The 21,379-nt window shown below is 38.5% G+C and overlaps 1 protein-coding gene across 6 annotated transcripts in view; it reads left to right on the top strand.

The window, feature by feature from the left end:
* Positions 1 to 515: 515 nt before the first annotated feature.
* The window catches only part of SYBU (syntabulin), a 114,815-nt gene continuing 93,951 nt past the window's right edge, over positions 516 to 21,379 (top strand). For all 6 annotated transcript variants that reach the window (XM_008983341.5, XM_017965629.4, XM_008983338.4 and 3 more), the window contains exon 1: positions 516 to 975. Coding sequence is in view for 2 of the 6 variants with exons in the window: in XM_008983342.5 (XP_008981590.3) it covers positions 951 to 975 (25 nt within the window). In the remaining 4 variants the exon portion in view is untranslated. The remainder of the gene's footprint in view (positions 976 to 21,379) is intronic.

Raw genomic sequence — 21,379 nt, forward strand, 5'->3', positions numbered from 1 at the left:
CCTACCTCAAGTCAAAACAAATTATATCACCACTGCACTTGTCATTAAAGAAGTCGGCAGTATTTTTGTTAAACCCAATTGCTGTCATCTCCTGAGAACTGGAAAGTAAACAGCCACGTTTACCCCCTGATCAAAGATCAGGAAACTCAGACAGAGACACACTGTTTAGATGAGGCGCCCAAGGTCACCGGTGAAGTTAGAAAGAGCTTGAGCTGCAGGTAAGTCTTCACCCCTCCCCAGTTTTAAGCCGCTCCTCCTTAGCTGATTTTCCCAGGGATAGACTGTCCTAAAGGGCACCTTAGGTTCATGCTACAGTCAGTGTTCAGGGCTCTTCCTCTCCAGCGTAAGGACAAGGGTACTCCTTAGCAGAGGGCGAGTAAAGACCCAGAAGGATACCGAGGTCTCAGGCCCGCAGCCGCCCCAGGGGATCCGCTCCGGATTTTGCAACGCAAGCCCTCCCGGCCTCCACTGGGGCTCCCTCATCTGGCAGGAGCCCAGAGCTTCTGCAGTGCGCCACCCCCACTGAGAGCGGCTTCAAGAAACAGATCCTGCAGCAAAATCTGCCGGGGCCCTGGCAACAGGAATCAGGCAGCGAGCCCTGGGAGCAGAACCCTGGCGCCCCCGGCACGCGGCACTCACTGCGCCCACGTCGCTGCGCCCCACCCAGCGGTGCCGACCCTTTGGTCACCCGCCCTTCTCTCCAGTTCGTCCTCAGCCCAGGCTGCCGCGGGGCTGGCTACAGAGGCCGAGGGGCCGCAGGCACCTGAGAGCAAGGGATTCCGCGGCACCACGTGTCCGGCACGGGCTAAGGCGGGCGGAGCGGGCCGGGCCCGGCTCCCCGGGCCTGAGCGCAAAGCAGCAGCGACGCAGGGTCCGGTGAGCATCGGCACCTGGCCCAGCCGGGGCCCGGTCTCCCGATCGCACGTAGGTGTCTCCTCCTGGACAGCGCGATGGGGCCCTTCTGGGCGAGAAAGGGTAAGACCGGGGCGTCTATGGGGGCTCTGCTGTCAGTACCCGCCGACATGGGAGGGCTACTAATGGTCTTCGGTTCAATGAGGGCCGACATGCGGCGCTCCGAACCCCCAGGATCACCCTTTCCAATGCGGGAGGTATCCAGGGTGCTCGGGGACGTACAGAAGAAGGTCGTGGAAAATGTGGCTTCTAGGGGACTTTCAGCAGATTGTGGCCAGGGGGGAAGGCGTTCCTGTTTGATTGGTTTGATTGGTCAGTGAGATGGTCGAGCTGGACTCCTCGTTGCAACAAGCAAGATTGGCCTGGCCAATGCATAGGCTGTCGGCTTTGAATCTCCCTTTACTGGTTGTCCTCAGGAGTGGGGTTTGGAAATGGTGGTCTTTGATAAGGAAAGTGAATTAGCAATAGGTGTTTTCCAAGAAGCCTCCACTGAGCTCTCCAAAGGAGACAGTCCCAAGTCCCCAGGGGACAATTTTCAAATTTCTGCTTCCTGGGGAAATTTTCATAAAGACTATTCCAGGTGAGAAAGGATGACCCATTTTCCATTAATGAGTTGTTGAAGGGCTATGTTGATGAGCTCAAAACCTTCTCATGGTGGATGGTATCAACAGGTTTGGATGTAAAATAGAGGTGAATTGTACAGCAGAAGAGATCTGTAAGCTTAATTTAGTATGTGGAAAGAGAGTCTGAGAGCTTTTAAATGAAAGAAGCCACTTGGGGAAAATCGTTGATTTTATCTTCCTCAGTGTCCAGCAGGTAGTGCTGTCAAGGAAAACAGAAGTCTCCACTGCTAGGTTCCTCTTGGGTCCTCTGGCCCTGACCCCAGACCCTGTGCAGCAGAAGCAAAAGGCAGCTGTAACATCTAGATATCCCTTCTCAGAAAAGGGCCACATTTGAACCCTACAGATCAGAATCTTCATCTTAAAGTTTATGCCAGCTCAGATTCTTCGGCGGTACATTTTAGGATTTTAGGAATGTTTATCTTTTCCTTCCCACAGGGTGGAAAAGGAGTCAGGTATTCCCTGTGCCAAGTTATCTTCACTTGTACATTTGGGGGAGCAGTAGCACCTGTCTCTGAGAGATGAACCCAAGTGAAATCATTTTTTATATGCTTCAGACTTTAGAGCACCAATATATTATCATAGTGCAGATTTTGGTTACTTGATTTATTTGACAATAACACTTTTAATGCAGAATATATTTAAAATACACTATTCAATTCATGATGATCTGTACATATTTAAATAATATTTTATTCACTTGATTTGTATTTAATAGTCTTTAAGGGGACATCATAATAGAAACTAAGCATAATAGAAGCTAAGTATGCATTCTTAAATGCTGATGCACTGAACAAACAAACAGAAAAAATGGGTCTAAAACTTCATTTTTACAGATGATCTACTGAGGCTTGCAGAGAGTGAGTAATGTAGCCAGTGGCACATTTGAACCAGCTGTTTCCTAATAGTCATGTGGGATGTATATATATATATAATTAGTAAGAGTATGTAAAAGATAATCACAAAAAAGTAATACTGCAAACTAGTGGTTGACAAGGTTTGGAGATGCGTTGATGGTGAGAAGAGTGTGACATTAAAAGGGTAGCATGAAGGAGATCTTTGTGATTATGGCATAGCTAGGTATCTTGATTATTGTGGTTACACAAATCTACACATAAGATAAAATCAGGCCTGGTGCAGTGGCTTGTGCCTGTAATCTGAGCACTTTGGGAAGCTGAGATGGACAGGTTGCTTGAGTCCAGTTGCTTGAGACCAGCCTGGGCAATATTGTGGGACCCCATCTCCACCAAAAATAAAAATATATATATGTATATAAAAAATAGGTGGACAAGGCAATACGTGCCTGCAGTTTCAGCTACTCAGGAGGCTGGCGCAGAAGGATTGCTTGAGCCCAGGGTGCAGGGAGCTGTGATAGCACCACTGCACTCCAGCCTGGGTGACAGAGCAAGACCTTGTATCACAAATTACTTAATTAAAGGAAAGAAAGAAAAGAAATATCATGGAGTTATAAAGAGACATTGCACCAATGTCAATTTCCTGGTTTTGATATGATACTGTAGTTACATGATATAACCATTGGGGAAAACTGAATGAAAGGTGCATGGGACCTCTCTGTACTATTTTTACAACTTCCTGTGAGGCTATAATTATTTCAAAATAAAGAACTTTCTTTACAGTCATTTTTAAGTATATCAAATTCCAACATTGGCTATTTTTCTAAATCTGAATGTATACAAAATACCTCACTTTACTATGCTATTTTAAGTATTTAATACATACTTAAAATACTGGTACAAGCTAACACCTGTATGTAACTTTATTTTTATTTTAAATGATCACACACACATTAAGATGTAACTAATCATGCTAGAGTATCAAATAGCGTCTTGGCAATAGACACTAATTTCAGTTTGGTTAATTTCTTTTTATTTAAAATTTTGGAAAACAAGGAGGAAGTGTTTCATTTAAATAGCACTTGTGCAAAAATAACAGCTGGTGTTTTTATTTTCTTCGTTTTTTTTTTTTTTTTTTTTTGTCCTTTTGAAAATACTGAGGTTTTGAGTCTACAATTGGTTTTTTCTTTTCCTCTTAGCAGGATGTTTTCTGTGGTTCAGGTGACGGAACCCAGAGATAGCACCAAGCAGAAGTGATAGAGGGCATAGGATAGAAAAAAAGAACAAAACTGATGTTCATAAAGATCTCTCATTAGAAAAATTAGGAAAGTAAATTAAGTTAATTGAAATATCTAAAAAGTCTTTTGTGGATGTTCAGAACCACCCTCACCGACATCAGGGTGTTTCTTCTTCGGGGTTGGCCACCAATGGCAGAAGTCCCAGAACATCTAAATGTATCCCCAAAGAAGCCAGGAAACTAAAGCTTCCGTGGTCTTGTAGACTGACAGCAGGCGCTGGCAAATAAAGATTCCTGTGTACACACTTCTAGTGAAAGAAATGCTCTTTTGCATGGGAGAAAGCAGTATTTCCAGAAGTTCAGTTTTTCTAGTATACTTCACAATTTTTATCATCTCTGAACATGAATCATACTACTATTTACTCATTCTTGCTTAAATTGACAAATTATTTTTTGCTTGGCTTTTATCAAAGGAATAATGCCCACCCATGAAATACCATGTTTCATATGTTAATTACATTTCTTCTGAAGTGTACAAATACATATTTACAAAAGATATCCATGAACCATCTAAAATTCTGTGTGTACTACCACCAGTAGTACACCTAATGCATCAGGAAACACTGTACAATGACACAACTTTGGAAGGTGCTCCAGGGCCTGATGAGGAGAAGCCTAGCTATACAGAGTAACTAAAGAAAATACTAAATTAAAAATTTAGCTCTAGATTATTTTTCTATACAGTCTTGTGAATTGTCAAAATGTGGTTAGAGCAAGTACTTCTAGTGTTAGAGCAGTCCATTTCATTATTGGGAAGATTCAATTATTTTTATATTGAGAGTAGATTTGAACTGACCTAATTACTTCTACTGTCACCTAACCAAAAATTCTCTATAATACCATGTGACACTTTGCCAGATGCCTCATCAAAATCTATGTGCTTTGCCAGCTCTAAGCCTACCTGTAAAGAGAAAAAAAAATCTGGACTTGGTCCAGGTAATTCTTAGAAGTTCAGGATGATCTCTGTTACATTTTTCTTTTCTAAGCATCCAGAAACCAACATTTTGCTAACTTGTATCAAAATATTGTCCAATATTTCATTTCAGTCTCATCAATCAGTGTTTCACAGGCTTTCCCTTCTCTCTGGTTTTTGAAAATTAGAATCATGTGCTTGACTTCTAGATTTTGAATATCTTGACATCTCATGTCCATGGTTCTTCACAGATATTAAGAGTGATACCATAATTCTATTTGTATAAGATGAGATTATAAAACCCAGTTCATAACTTGTCAAATGTCTTAAGAGAAGCTAGTGAAATGACTTGACCTGAGCTTTATTCTCCTTTGCCAAGTTTTATTTTGTCCTTTTTAGTTTGGAAATCATTTTTACTTGACAGAGAAGCATGAGTCACTAGAAAGACTAGAAAGTTGTGTATTCTCTTAGTTATTCACCAGTATTAAATGAAATGTAACAAGTAGTGAGATTATACCTTTGCTTCTTACTTAAAATATAAAGTGAGTATTTTTCTGTTTCTTAGTATTTTTGTTAATTCACAGTTCAAAATTAGAATTCAGTCTTCTTGATATTGAGAACTGAAGTTTTACCAAATCAAATGTTCTTGGGACCAGAACCTTAGGTTTTTCAGCTTGTGCATTAATTTTAAGGGTATTTATTATCATAATATTTAACTCAGCTTTTAAATTAACCAAACATCATTTTATGTGAAAATGGTAGGATGTGAGAGAGATTAAAAAATAAGAATATTTCGAATGAACTTCTAAGTTAAAATGTGCAAGTTGAATACAGAAAGAGAAAGAAGTAAGAAGTTATCTATTTCTCTGAAAATAAGGAATGAAACATGAATTTAATCTCAGAAGAGTACATATTTCCTTATTCCCTAAAGAAACTGTGAACCTTCGGTGACCCAACTAACGACAGTTTCCTGACTTAAAACCTTAAAAATCAATTTGGGTTCAACTTACTGACTGTGAAAGTGTTCTTCCCAAGGGCAGAGCTGATGTCTTTTGTAGTATAAATGAAGAATGGGTGGAAGGTAATATTAACTTGTTATCTTCCTTCTTCCTTGATTTAACCTGTGCCCAGGGAGATTCAATTCATAATTTCATCAATTTCACACCATTAATACACATCAAATTAACTTTAAAAGGTATGGAATGATAGTCTAAGTGAGTGGGAGTCATTAAACCTAATGACACTTTAATGCATTCCTCACATTGATGCATGTCTTTTAAAGGGCCATTATATTTTTCCATAAGAGAGAAGGGGTTTGAAAGTGTAAACTTTATATTATCTGTATGAACATTCCTTAGTATCCACTTTGTTCTTAAGATATATTAAAATGAAAAGTTGCTACTATAAAGTTATTTTTAAATTTTAACCAAAGGGGAACATTTACTGTAGCTCCTAAGAGTAAGGTTGTTGGGGGTGCTTTGTCCATGGTGCTGAAACAAGCTCTTCCTCAGTGACCTCACTACAGAATTAAGTACAGAAAGGAAAAAGAACAACCGGCATTTCTTCCAGTTAATGACTTACAAGAAGACAAATATTGACTTTAAAAATCATGTATGGTTAATTTTTATAATCAGCATAGAAAGAGAACTTGCAGACATTATTAGTTTGTATATCTGGTGATGTGCTTGTAGGATGAATTTGCAAATATTTGTTTTTAACCTGTTTGAAGTACAGCTTGGAAATTTTTATCGTTTTCCTCCTACAATTCCTTTATTTATTAAATTAATAATATTTAATATTTAATAGTTGTCCATTTATATTTGTTTTCTAAAAATTCTTCATTTTTATAATTTTTATGTTCCATAATATTGCTTTCTCTCTTTGACTTTTATTACAGTAGATACTTTGACCTTTTTCCTTATAATTTTAAATAAGAAAAAATGAGGCCTCTTTAAATGATGGGCCATTATTTGTATTAATATTTATATATTTGTAGAATATTTATGATCCATAACAGATTGTCAAGAAATACTTAATGCATTTAATTGTGAGGATTATGAAAATTTTTTATATATGGACCTTGTTCCCGAGAAACCTTAAATATAATTACTGCATTTGCATAAAAATATAATAACAACACAAAGCAGTGTATATTACTAGAATCTAAGATCATTGAGAACTGGACCTGTTTGAAGTTTTTATAGATTTACTTCAAGTATGTAACACAGTTCCTAACTCATAATGAGTGCACAAAAAAGTATTTGTTAAATAATTTAGAACATTAGTGAATGAATAAGTGCAAAAAGAGCTAGAATTGGTGGCACCAATCAGATGGTGTTGATTTACAGCTACCCACTTTAGAGGGGTATGCACTATATAATTATTATGTTATAGAAATTGATATACATTTATATTTTCCTCCATGCATTAAATTATGAAAGTAAAAATAAGTCTATCATGTTTAATGTATATTAAATGTTAAGTATTTTTAAGTGTTTTACACAAGCCAGTTCACTTATTGCCCACTACAATTATTATAATTTCCTCTTCTGAAATGAGGAAAGTTAAGAGACTGTCTTAATTTAAAAGACTGTTTTTCTAATTACCCAGTTGGTAATTAGAAATTCAGAATAAAACTCAGCCTATCTAATTCTGAGTTCTTAACCATTACTATGCCAAAACTCCAACCTATCCTTGAGCATTTAAGAGCTTTTGTAATTTTCATGGCATCATGTAAATTTTAGCTCTTTAGAAATCTTTCTCTTGACCTGTTTATGGAAGATCTGTTACCTAGGCAACCTTGCTTTTCTAATTAACAGTAAAGAAGTCACTTTCCTCCCTCTTCATAACAGGAAAAAGGAAACTTTATTCATGGGGAAAAGCATAAAATCCCAGAGCCAGAGCCATCTTTTGGGTTTATGTAGAAAGCAGAAGAAGAAAAATGATGGAGTTGGAAAAGAATAGATAGTCCTCTCTACCCTCTGCGCTAAGTTGGAAATGTTTTGTGGGGACTACAGTGATTCTTCTCTAGCAACTAGAGTGTTTTCTCCTCCTTCTTCTTGAAGTGAAGTAGCTGTGTCGTGAGGTTCAGCCAAAGACTTTTGAAACAATATTCCAGACAGAGCTTATTTTTCAGTTTCCAACAACATCCTGAGCTAGATCAATAATGTTTTATACAATTATATTAAAATTATGTACAGATGTTTAATTAGTCTACTATATAATTTCCTCAAAGTATTTCCCAGTCTGGTATTTCTTATCTTCATGCCACATTTTTGGAACCAAAACTTTTAAATTCAGCATCTATTGTTTAGTTGTCATCACTAATCATCCCTAAAGTTTGTCTAGAAAACTTACGAGTCATCTTGAACTTAACTTACTTATGATCACTTTCCATAAAGAAGTACAAAAAGAACAGATTTAGTAGCTTAGCTATGCCAATTACACAAAATTCTTGTCATTCAAAAATTTGCATCCTGACATCCTCCTAGAAACTTAAAAATGAAAGTTAACGAAGCTCAGTAGTGCTGAAAACATTCCACATACTGACAATACCTAAACACTTATTTTTCTTATTGGAAAAGACCAAAGACAATCTGATTTTCCTTGCTGAAATAACAACAAAGTTATGCATTAGGTGAGGTGTAATAGTCTGTTTTCACACTACTAATAGAAACATATCTGAGCATGGGTAATTTATAAAGGACAGAGGTTTAATTGACTTACAGTTCCGCATGGCTGGGGAGGCATCAGGAAACTTATAATCATGGTGGAAGAGGAAGCAAACACATTCTTCTTCACATGGTAGCAGCAAGGAGCAGTGCAGAACAAAAGGGGGGAAAGATCTTTAAAAAATCATCAGCTCTCGTGAGAACACTCTCACTATCATGAGAACAGCATGGAGGTAACTGGCTCCATGATTCAATTACCTCCTACCCTGCAACTCCCACAACATGTTGAGATTATGGGAACTACAATTCAAGATAGGATTTGAGTTGGGGACACAGAGCCAAACCCTATCATTCTGCCCCTGGCCCCACCCAAGTCTCATGCCCTCACATTTCAAAACATAATCATGCCTTTCCAACAGTCCTCTAGTCTTTACTCACTCCAGCATTAACCCAAAAGTCCAAGTCTGAAGTCTTAATTAAGACAAGGCAAGTCCCTTCTGCCTATGAGCCCGCAAAATCAAAAGCAAGTTAGTTTCTTCCCAGATACAATGGGGGTACAGGTATTAGGCAAATAGACCCATTCCAAATGGGAGAAATTGGTCAAAACAAAGGGGTTACAGGCCTCATACAAGTCTGAAATCCAATATGGCAGTCATTAAAACTTAAAGTTACAGAATGTTCTCCCTTTGACTTCATGTCTCACATCCAGGTCATGTTGGTGCAAGAGGTAATCTCCCATGACCTTGGGCAGCTCTGCCTCTGTAGCTTTGCATGGGACAGCCCCCTCCTAGCTGCTTTCATAGGCTGGTATTGTCTGTGACTTTTCCAGGCACACAGTACAAGCTGTGTCAGTGGATCTACAATTCTGGGATCTGGAGGACAGTGGTCCTCTTCTCATAGCTCTACTAGGTAGTGCCCCCAAACCCACATTTCCCTTCCACACTGCCCTAACAGAGGTTTTCCATGTTTTATCCAGCAGCAAACTTCTTCCTGGACGTCTAGGTCACTCCATACATCCTCTGAAATCTACATGGAGTTTCCCAAACCTCAACTGTTGACTTCTGTGCACCCACAGGCTCAACACCACATGGAAACTGCCAAGGATTGGGGCTTGCATCTTCTGAAGTCATGGCCAGAGTTGTACTTCGGCCCCTTTTAGCCATGACTAGAACAGCTGGAATGCAGGGCATTATGTCCCAAGGCTGCACACAGCAGAGGGGGCCTGGGCCTGGCCCACTAAACCATTTTTTCCTACTAGGCCTCTGTGTCTGTGATGGGAGGGACTGCTACAAAGATCTCTGATGTTTTCCCCATTGTCTTGGTGATTAACATTGGGCTCCTTGTTACTTGTGAAAATTTCTGCAGCTGGCTTGAATACCTCCCCAGAAAATGGATTTTTCTTTTCTATTGCATCATTAAGCTGCTAATTTTCCAAACTTTCATGTTCTGCTTTCCCTTGAATGCTTTGCCACTTAGAAATTTCTTCCACTACATACCCTAAATCATCTTTCTCAAGTTCAAAGTTTCACAGATCTCTAGGGCAGGGACAAAATGCTACCAGTCTCTGCTAAAACAGCAAGAGTGACCTTTACTCTAGGTCCCAACAAGTTCTTCATCTCCATTGGAAACCCCCTCAGCCTTACTTAATTGTTTATATCACTATCAGCATTTTGCCAAAGCCATTCAACAAGTCTCTAGGAAGTTACAAACTTTCCCACATCTTCCTGTCTTCTGAAACCTCCAAGTCTCTAGGAAGTTTCAGACTTTCCCACATTTGCCTGTCTTCTTCTGAGCCCTCCAAACTGTTTTATCCTCTGCCTGCTACCTATTTCCAAAGTTGCTACCACATTTTCAGGTATCCTTATAGTAGCACCCCCTCCTGGTACCAATTTACTGTATTAGTACATTCTCATGCTGTTAATAAAGACATACCTGACACTGGATAATTTATAAAGGAAAGAGGTTTAATTAACTCACAGTTTCTCATGGCTGGGGAAACCTCAGGAAACTTATAATCATGGTGGAAGGGGAAGCAAACATGTCCTTCTTCACATGACAGCAGTAAGAAGTGCCGAGCAAAAAGGGGAAAATCCCCTTATAAAACCATGAGATCTTCTGAGAACTCACTCAATATCACAAAAACAACATGGAGGTAACATACACCATGATTCAATTACCTCCCACCAGCTCCCTCCCATGACATGTGGAGTTTGTGGGAACTACAATTCAAGATGAGATTCAGGTGGGGACACAGCCAAACTATATCATGAAATGACTGACATATTATTGATATGCTTTCCAGTCTTGTATATATCAATAAATATCTAGAGTCTTGTAGTAAATTAAATGTGTGATCACTTGATCACTTGCTCCAGAATACTTTTTTCCCAGTTATTGAATTATGTATTCTGTTGTCCAATTATCATATATAAAAAGAAAATAAACTTCAGCATTTGACCCTAGGAGAAGGGATGAGATAGCACATAAAACACCTTAAATTTGTTTTTAAAATTTGAGTTTATATAGCAATCCCTGCTTTATATTTCCTTTGTACAATCACTTTTTCATATTTTTCATCACATTATACTAGGCTTAGTCTATATTTCACTGCCCTAAGGAATTTCCTTCTCTTTTTATACTAACTGTTTTCATGTATGGCAATGAAAATTTTGCGCACTAAGGAAAAGTAAGAGGTGAAAACATTCACACACTCTTGACTTCTTTAATGGACATTCACAAGAAGTGAAACATTTCTTTTCTCAGTATCTCTAATATATGTTACAAATTAGATCAGGTAACATTAATGTGATCACAGACTTCCGGCTGTTTGAATTTACACATTCGTGTTGCTTATTTTACTAGCCCACAAGGGAAATACCACCCTCCGGGACTATTTTCCCCCATCAGGATATTTAAGCTGGAAGCTTTGTCAGACTGCATTGGTGTTCTAAGTAAGCAGGAATGCAAACTGCAATTTTAGCATTAGCATTCTTCTTAGAACAAAGGGAGGCACCCGGAAGCAGTACACACGAGTGCAGAGTTTTCTGGTTTCCCTTTAAAGATTAGGGATAGCCATTTGACTCTTGGGCTAGTTTGAAAAAGTCTCCAGTCCTTGCCTCCAGAACTGAAGCCTTATGTAGTTCTTCCTATTTGACGGAGCCAATAATTTTTAATCATTCTTCCCAAGAGGTGAGTTTGTTTGTTGTGGTAAGAGAGGTATATTTATTTTGCTAAGGGGTTATATTCTTGCTAAAGATTTGTCATAAAAAATCTTAAGGAACATGTGATTAACTAAATTACATTTTGTAAAATGTTGCTGATATTCCAAATTAGCCTAGTTTTGGAGTTAGAAAGGATCAGGAGAAAATTTAAGTTTTCAAGTGAGCATTTAAATAGCAAAGAATTTGTACTGTCTGACTTATGATTCCTGCAAAGAAATTATAAATCATGCATTATAAAATTATCACTAATTTCTCATTAGTGTAGAAAGCTGTTTTCCTTTTATCAAACCATACAAAACTAATTTCTGTGGGTTCCTCACTGAGTCACTCTGATCTGACTGACCGGGAGAGAGCTGCTAACTATAGTAGCATGCTGCCATTTCCACACTTGGCAGGTTGACAGTAGTTAAGTGAAGAAACTAATTTAAATTAGTTTCTATTTAGAGTTTATTAAAGATTATATAATAATTTTCTACTACAGGCTTTGCTCTAGAATGTAACTGAAAGTTAATGCTTTTGATCTAGAATCATTTTAAATTGAATTAATTTGAATGTCATATGCTAGTTGTTTTGCAGGTGTACAAATTGAATACTTCTCCAGTATATGAGAGTTTATACATGTTCTCCTGGTTGGGAGCTTTCACAGATTAGGATTGAAGTGTCATATCTGCTCTTAAGTAAATATGTTGTATTATTTATTGCTAAACTATCAACTGTGTACGTTTTCAAAAATAGCTGCCATAAAGGTAATAGTTTAGTTTACAACTTGGAGACTCTTGCATGTGATTTGGTCGATTTACGTCAGCTCCTTGACCCCATCCTGTTTTATCAGCAAGGTCTTTGTGACCTGTATCTTGTGCCAACCTCCAACCTGTGACTTGGAATGCCTAACCTGGGAACGCAGCCCAATTGGTCTTAGCCTTATTTTACCCAGCCCCTGTTCAAGATGGAGTTGCTCTAGTTCAAACGCCCCTGACAGAATCACATGGTGGCCTCCATGCATCAATATTTTGTAAATGTCTCTGGTAATTCTAAGATTTATCGAGGTTGAGAACCTCTGCCTTAGAAAGAATTGTCTTCCTGCATGATTTTTAAAGTTATTTGAAACTGCTCATCCACTCCACCCCCAGACATCTATATGAGGTACTATGTTATTTATCTTGAGCTCTAATTTGATTGCACTGTGGTCTGAGAGACTGTTATTGTTTCTGTTCTTTTGCATTTTCTCAGGAGTGTTTCACCTCCAATTATGTGGTTAATTTTACAATAAGTGCAATGTGGTACTGAGAAGAATTTGTATTCTGTTGATTTAGGGTGACGAGTTCTGTAGATATCTATTAGGTCCACTTAGTCCAGAGCTGAGTTCAAGTCCTGAATATTCTTGTTAATTTGCTGTCTTGCTGATCTAATATTGACAGTGGGTTTTTAAAGTCTCCCACTTTTATTGTATGGGAGTCTAAGTTTCTTTGTAGTTCTCTAAGAACTTGCTTTACGAATCTGGGTGCTCCTGTACTGGGTGCCTATAAATTTAGGATAGTTAGCTCTTCTTCTTGCATTGATCCCTTTATCAGATATAGTAATGCCCTTCTTTGTCTTTTTTGATCTCTGTTGGTTTAAAGTCTGTTTTATCAGAGACTCGGATTACAACTCCTGCTTTTTTTTCTTTGTTTTACATTTGTTTGGTAAATATTCCTGCATCCCTTTCTTTTGAGTCTATGTGTGTCTTTGCATATGAGATGAGTTTCCTGAATACAGCACACTGATGGGTCTTGACTCTGTCCAATTTTCCAGTCTGTGTCTTTTAACTGGTGCATTTATACCATTTACATTTAAGGTTAATATTGTTATGTGTGGATTTGATCCTGTCATTATGATGCTAGCTGGTTATTTTTCCCAGTAGTTGATGCAGTTTCTTCATAGTGTCGATGGTCTTTACATTTTCGTTTGTTTTTGCAGTGGCTGGTACCGGTTTTTCCTTTCCATATTTAGTGCTTCCTTCAGGATCTCTTGTAATGTAGGCCTGGTGGTGACAAAATCTCTCAGCATTTGCTTCAGCAAGGAATTTTATTTCTCCTTCACTTACAAAGCTTAGTTTGGCTAGATATGAAATGCTGGGTTGAAAATACTTTTCTTTAAGAATGTTGAATATTGGCCCCCACTCTCTTCTGGCTTGTAGAGTTTCTGCTAAGAGATCTCCCATGAGTCTAATGGGCTTTCCTTTGTGAGTAACCCAACCTTTCTCTCCATCTTCCCTTAACATTTTTTCCTTCATTTCACCCTTGGCAAATCTGATGATTATGTGTCTTGAGGTTGCTTTTCTTGAGGAGTATCTTGCTGGCGTTCTCTGTATTTCCTGAATTTGAATGTTGGTCTGTGTGGCTAGTTTAGGGATGTTCTCCTGGAAAATATCCTGAAGTGTGTTTTTCAACTTGATTCCATTCTCCCCATCACTTTCAGGTACACCAATCAAATGTAGGTTTGGTCTTTTCACATAGTCCCGTAATTCCTGGAGGCTTTGTTTGTTCCTTTTCATTCTTTTTTTTTTTTCTTTTTTTTTTTTTTCTGAGATGGAGTTTCGCTCTTGTTACCCAGGCTGGAGTGCAATGGTGCGATCTTGGCTCACCGCAACCTCCGCCTCCTGGGTTCAGGCAATTCTCCTGCCTCAGCCTCCCGAGTAGCTGGGATTACAGGCACACGCCACATGCCCAGCTAATTTTTTATATTTTTACTAGAGACGGGGTTTCACTATGTTGACCAGGATGGTCTCAATCTCTTGACCTCGTGATCCACCCGCCTCGGCCTCCCAAAGTGCTAGGATTACAGGGGCTTGAGCCACTTCGCCTGGCCCCTTTTCATTCTTTATCTCTAATCTTTTCTTCATGCTTTATTTCCTTAAGTTGATCTTCAGTCTCTGATATCCTTTCTTCCACTCTTCCACTTGATCAATTCAGCAATTGATAATTGTGTATGCTTCAAGAATTTCTCATGCTGTGTTTTTCAGTTCCATCAGGCCATATATGTTGTTCTCTAAATTGGTTATACTAATGAGCAATTTATCTGACCTTTCTTCAAAGTTCTTAGGTTCCTTGCATTGGGTTAGAACATGCTCCCTTAGCTTGGAAGAGTTTGTTATTACCCACCTTCTGAAGCCTACTTCTGTCAGTTCATCAAACTCATTCTCCACCCAGTTTTGGTCCCTTGCTGACAAGGAGTTGTGATCCTTTGGAGAAGAAGAGGTATGCGGTTTTTGGAATTTTCAGGCTTTTTGCTCTGATTTTTCCTCATCTTCCCAGATTTATCTACCTTTGATTTTTGATGTGATGATCTTCTAACGTGGTTTATGTGTGGATGTCTGTTTTGTTGATGTTGATACTATTCCTTTCCGTTTGTTAGTTTTCCTTCTAACAGGCCTCTCTGCTACAGGTCTGCTCAAGTTTGCTGGAGGTCCATTCCAGACCTTGTGTGCTTGGGTATCACCAAGAGAGGCTGCAGAACAGCAAAGATTGCTGCCTGTTCCTTCCTCTGGGAACTTTGTCCCAGAGGGTCACCCACCATATACCAGCCAGAGCTCTCCTGTAGGTAGATAGGTGTCTGTTGATCCCTGCTGGGAGGTATCCCAGTCAGGAGGCACAGGGGTCAGGGACCCATTCGAGGAGGCAGTCTGTCCCTTAGCAGAACTTGAGCACTATGCTGGGAGATCCTCTGCTCTCTTCAGAACTGGCAGGCAGGAACATTTAAGTCTGCAAAGCTGTGCCCAAAACCACCACTTCCCCCAGGTGCTTCCAACTCCCAGGGAGTTGGAAGTTTTATCTATAAGCCCCTGACTGGGGCTTCTGCCTTTCAGAGATGCCCTGTCCAGAGAGAAGTAATCCAGAGAGAAGGAATCCAGAGAGGCAGCCTGGCTATAGCAGCTTTGCAGTGCTGTGGTGGGCTCTGTCCATTTCAAACTTCCTAGTGACTTTGTTTGCACTGTGAGGGGAAAACCACCTACTCAAGCCTCAGTAATGGCTACGTCCCTCCCCCCATCAAGCTTGAGCACCCCAGGTCAACTTCAGACTGCTGCGCTGGCAGCGAGAATATCAAGACAGTGGATCTTAGCTTGCTGGGCTCTATAAGGGTGGGATCTGCTGAGCTAGACCATTTGGTTCCCTGTCTTCAGTCCCTCTTCCAGGGGAGGAAATGGTTCTGTCTCGCTGGCATTCCAAGCACCACGGGGGTATGAAAAAAATCTCCTGTGGCTAGCTTCATGTTTGCCCAAATGGCCACTCAGTTTTGTGCTTGAAACCCAGGGCCCTGGTGGTGTAGGCACCCAAGGGAATCTCCTGGTCTGTGGGTTGTGAAGACCATGGGAAAAGCATAGTATCTAGGCCAAAATGCACTGTTCCTCAAGACAAAGTCCCTCATGGCTTCCCTTGGCTAGAAGAGAGAGTTACTCAACCCCTTGTGCTTTCCAGGTGAGGTGATGCTCCTCTCTGCTTTGGATCACCTTCTGTGAGCTGCACCCACTGTCTAACCAGTCTCAATAAAATGAGCCAGATACCTCAGCTGGAAATGCATAAATCACCCACCTTCTGTGATGATCTTGCTGGGAGCTGCTTTTATTCAGTCATCTTGCCAGCCACCCCCAACTTTTAAATTACATAGTGCATTTTACCACCCAATTTATTTTACCACCCATTTATGGAAAACTTCATAAATGAGTTTTTCAAAAAGGTTTACACTAATAATTCATTTTTAACTCAAGTAGGGAGAAACATGCCATCTTCATTTTTATAATTAAATATTTATAAAGTATTGCAGCATCTTTTGTACATATTAATTAAGTCATAGGCCTAAATCAGTTGTACCTTCTTGCAAGAAGCCTAAATCCAATTTTAAAAAGTGATATGAATCCTACCAAAATTGAATTTGAGATTTATTTTCATATTTCAGAAAACAGTGTTTCTGAAACACATAGAACAAAACTAGTTTTAAACATTTCAAATGTTTTAATCACTCAAAGTCTTTTAGGGTAAGGTGCTATTGGCCTAATTCACATGGCCAAAAATTAAATTGCAGTATGGGAATATATCTGAGGAGGGCCATCTGCCATTCTCACTGAGCTTCCCTCCAGCCCCCACTGAAAAAGACTCTTTGAGGTTTAGGCTGAGTGTACTTCTCACAGGACACATCTGACAAAATGCCCCATGTGTATATACTTCTTCTATCTCTAATGGCATGAATAATGAATAAGAAGCTTATGAAATATGCACTCAAATAACCTTCCTCTCTTTTTAAGAAGACATTATACCACACCTATAATAAGAGGGAAAAAACTGGAAATGCTGAAATAAGATTTGTCTTGTATTTAATGACTTTGACATAAATAAATGTTTTTTGCATGTAAATTTGAGTTTATTCTTTCCAAAATAATTATTATGAGGTAGAAAATCAACATTACATATTTGAGATCAGCATTTCATACCCGATTACTATGCTATAAATTGGAAATAGCAAGTAGCTTCATCTAGAAGATTCGTAATTTGAGAAATGTTGACTCTGTCTTTTAAAAATAACCCATTTTATTATCCCTTTAGCACAAAGAGGAAAAATTCTGTATTAAGTTTCCCTTTGATGCCCACATAAAGCAAAAGCAAAGTGTCTCTCTCTCTCTCGCTCTCTCTCTCCTACTCTAACTCTATTTCTACCTCTCCCTCATTCCCTCCCTCTTATTTCTTTAGAGAAAGCAATAAAATTATACTCTTAGAATTCTATTATAAGTGTAAGAAATGAAGGGAGATGGAGAGGGAAAAAAAGAAAGGAATGAATCAGGATTGTTTGGTAAAAACTCATATCCTGGTAGAAATAAAGCAAATTCTCTTTACTTTAAAATTTTGTTTAAAGATCTTATATTTAAACAACAATGAAAGATTAATTATGGAAGTGAAAAGCCATTTATATCTTCATTCAGTAATACTTACAAAAACATAAATTATTACACAATAGCCTTATCAAAACAGTCTTATAGGAACAACATCACAGTAAATGTCAGGAGGTATTTAGAAATTAAATGAGTGAGTATACATGAAAATGAGTTGTAAAACTAAATATATAAGGTCGTAGTATTAAAAACTTATTTTTCTAAATTTTCTTTTTTATGAATATGCAGAGTGTAACTGTTAAATTTTTAAAGTAGAATTTAAACTGCTTAGTGTTCAGCTTGGTATGTGGATGCAGACATATGTATGTTGGAAACAGCTAATAAAAGAATAATAAAACAGAAGGTAATTTCTACATCATGAAAATGAATTTATCATTAGGTTCTGCTCTTAATTCTGTTACCATTACTGATCTTTCTTTGTTTGACCTAAGCCTGCTAAAACCTCGACATTTATACTAAAAATAAATGTGACTATGATAAGCATTCATCAGTTTCTGAAGGATTAAAGTGCCTCCACTGATCACATATGTGTGGATTTTCCATTTTACATAGGTAGCTGGGATCCAGGTTTTCTCAATTTTACTTGAACAAAGACATTTGTAATCAAGGAATAAACATTTATTTAAACTAACAAGTAAATGTGCATTGTATGGGAACTATAAAATCAATGAATGCATTCTGTTTTTTTAATTGCATTTTAGATTTTGGGGTACATGTGAAGGACATGCAAGATTGTTGCATAGGTACACACATGGGAGTGTGATTTGCTGCCTTTCTCCTCTTCACCTATATCTGGCATTTCCCCATGCTCTCTCTCCCCAACTCCTCACCCCCTGCTGTCCCTCCCCTATTTCCCCCCAATAGAACCCAGTGTGTGATGCTCCCCTCCCTGTGTCCATGTGTTCTCATTGTTCAACACCCACCTATGAGTGAGAACATGCGGTGTTTGATTTTCTGTTCTTGTGTCAGTTTGCTGAGAATGATGGTTTCCGAATGCATTCTTCTCTATTATGAAATAGTAGCTTCTGGCTGAATCGAATTTTCTTTGGACAAGTTGGAGAAGAGAAGTGAGGAAGAGAAAGTATCAACCCAAAGAAGCTTTTAATTGGTATAAGTGAATCCACATTTTTTTACTTGCACTCCAGATATTAAAACATACAGTGTTTGAACCAATCCTGACATAGGATTGAATCATAAATGACAATAAGATGCTGTACCAGCTAAACTTCAACATATTGATATGTTTTATGTTATAATGCTCATACATGTAATCTATTCTGTCAGATTTTACAAGTATTTGTGACAGAGACAATAAATACCTCCAAACTCATAAATCAGTTGCTTTTTAAAGTAATTCAGTGTCAGAGAAATAAACCTAAATTATAAGTCTAGTAAAATTTTTGCTGTTTTCAATGTCTCCTCTTTCATTGACATTGAAAATTTGACATGTGGATGAATTTCAATTTATTTGTATGCAAAATTTAACATGATTGAATTAAATACTCATGTTTACTATTGTTCATAAAATATACATCATATAAATTAAGAGGAATTTTAAGTTTTTTTTTTTTTTTTTGAGGCGGAGTTTTTGCTCTTGTTATCCAGGCTGGAGTGCAATGGCGTGATCTCGGCTCACCACAACCTCCGCCTCCTGGGTTCAGGCGATTCTCCTGCCTCAGCCTCCTGAGTAGCTGGGATTACAGGCACGCGCCACCATGCCCAGCTAATTTTTTGTATTTTTAGTAGAGACGGGGTTTCACCATGTTGACCAGGATGGTCTCGATCTCTTGAGCTCGTGATCCACCCGCCTCGGCCTCCCAAAGTGCTGGGATTACAGGCTTGAGCCACCGCGCCCGGCCCTGGAATTTAAGTTTTAAGTTATTGAGCTTGACTTAGTAGCCCAATCTTTTTCCTTTTTCCGAGACTCCTTTGAAGGACCGTCAAGTTTGAAAATAAAACATTTACCATTCAGCGTTCACCCTAAGATGCTGTGAAATATGTTTATCTTTTCAAATGTGTTATGCTTTGAAATTTATCAATGATCTGAAATAGCAGGATACTATTTTGCCATTTTTAATGATACCATGAATAATATGTTTTCAGGTTTCATTTTTCTTGTTGGAAAATTGTGCGATGACATCCCCTCAAAATCACTCCTTACCCCCTACTCTCCATAGTACCTATACATACAGACAGACTAAGGTGGAAGACTCATACTACAAGTTGGTTTAGATTTTAAAGAAACCAAGTCATGGTGATATAGTTAAAATAGGTTTGAAATATTTTAAATTGCCCATTAAGTAATCTAGCCAGTTTTCTTCTAGCATCAGAACAGGTCAGTTTTCTTTAAATACCAGATGAAGTTGTCGATTTATAATTAGAATCTTAAAATAAAAATAGTTGATCTTCAAACATTAGCAACACATATGGTTCAGTAAGACGTGAGAACCAAGGAAATAGCAGATCACACCTCGCATTTCACTTTAAATCTCAGGCCTTAACTGGAAATTCCTACACTATTGGAAGTCTCTCCTCTCTCTTTCTCTGTCTCTCTCTCTCTCTCTCTCTCTCTCCCCCCCCACCCCGCCCCTGCTTCTTCTTCCTTCCCTCCCTTTCTCTCTTATTCCCAACTTGAATACTTGTGTTTGCTTAATTTAAAGGAAAATATGACAAGACTCTACTTTTTTGCCAAAAAGTCCATTAGCCTCCTCTAATTACAAGCCTTGTGGTGTCATGCCAGCTCTCACTACGAGTTGCTCAGGAAACAGTAAAACATGCAGAATGAACTTGACTTCTGTCATTTTATAAGCTAATAAGCTTTAAAGTATGGAATGTGCTTCTACTTAAACTGTTCAAATTGTTTACATGACAAGCAATAGACAGGGCTAAGGTGTTTTTTAATCTGGTTTGGTCTTAAAAAACAAAACAAATAAACCACCACAACAAAAAAGCCTGTAATCCCAACACTTTGGGAGCCTGAGGTGGGAGGATTGCTTGAGATGAGGAGGTCAAGACTGAAATAAGCTGTGATCGTTACACTGCACTCTGGGCAATAGAGCAAGATTCTGTCTCAAACAACAACAGCAAAACAATAAAAAATAAATAAGAAACATAAATTTTACTTTGAAACATTTTATTTAAACACAATATTTTTTGTGATAGGAGAGGTTTTAGATACTATTTAAAACACAAATTACCGCATTTTCTTTGTGGCACTATTGAAAACTACCAAATTGATGGCAGTATTTTAGTATCCTTCCCGTTTATTTTTAGGGAGTACAGGTCATTACAAAATCAATTTTAGTAAACATCCTTGAAATATAGCTAAGTTGGTTCAAGCTGCTACATCTTTTCACTCTCTGTTGAATGTAATAATTAATTTCATATGAAAGTTGGCCTTTCATTATGGTGTGCCAATTCCATGTAAAACAAGGTAGGATATTTAAATTAGATGATAGGCTAAAACAAGAGCATTGAGATTGAGAAGGTGGGGTACAAGAGAATCTCATATGACTCTAATACATTTTCCTAAGGCTCTAAGTTATTTTTAAAAAGTGAATGTAGTATAGTTTATTATTAATACATTTGTACTCTGAGATTAAAGCTCATGCTATAATTTTAAATAAATTTTTTCCAGACTTTCTTTTTTTTTTCTGAAATGCAGTCTCACTCTGTTGCCCAGTCTCACTCTGTTGCCCAGTGCAATGGCGTGATCTCCGTTCACTGCACCCTCTGCCAGCCCCCACCACTGGCCTGCAAGTGATCAAGCCTTGGCCTCCCAAATAGCAAGGATTACAGGGGCATGTGCCACCACAACTGGCTAATTTGTGTATTATTAGCAGAGATAGGGTTTCACCACACTGGCCAGGTTGGTCTCAAACTCCTGACCTCAAGTGATCCTCCTGCCTCAGCGTGCCAAATTTCTGGGATTACAGGCATGAGCAATACCTTTCAATTGAGGATGATCTTGT

This window comes from Callithrix jacchus, chromosome 16 (assembly GCF_049354715.1).
Source record: "Callithrix jacchus isolate 240 chromosome 16, calJac240_pri, whole genome shotgun sequence".
Lineage (NCBI taxonomy): Eukaryota > Metazoa > Chordata > Mammalia > Primates > Cebidae > Callithrix > Callithrix jacchus.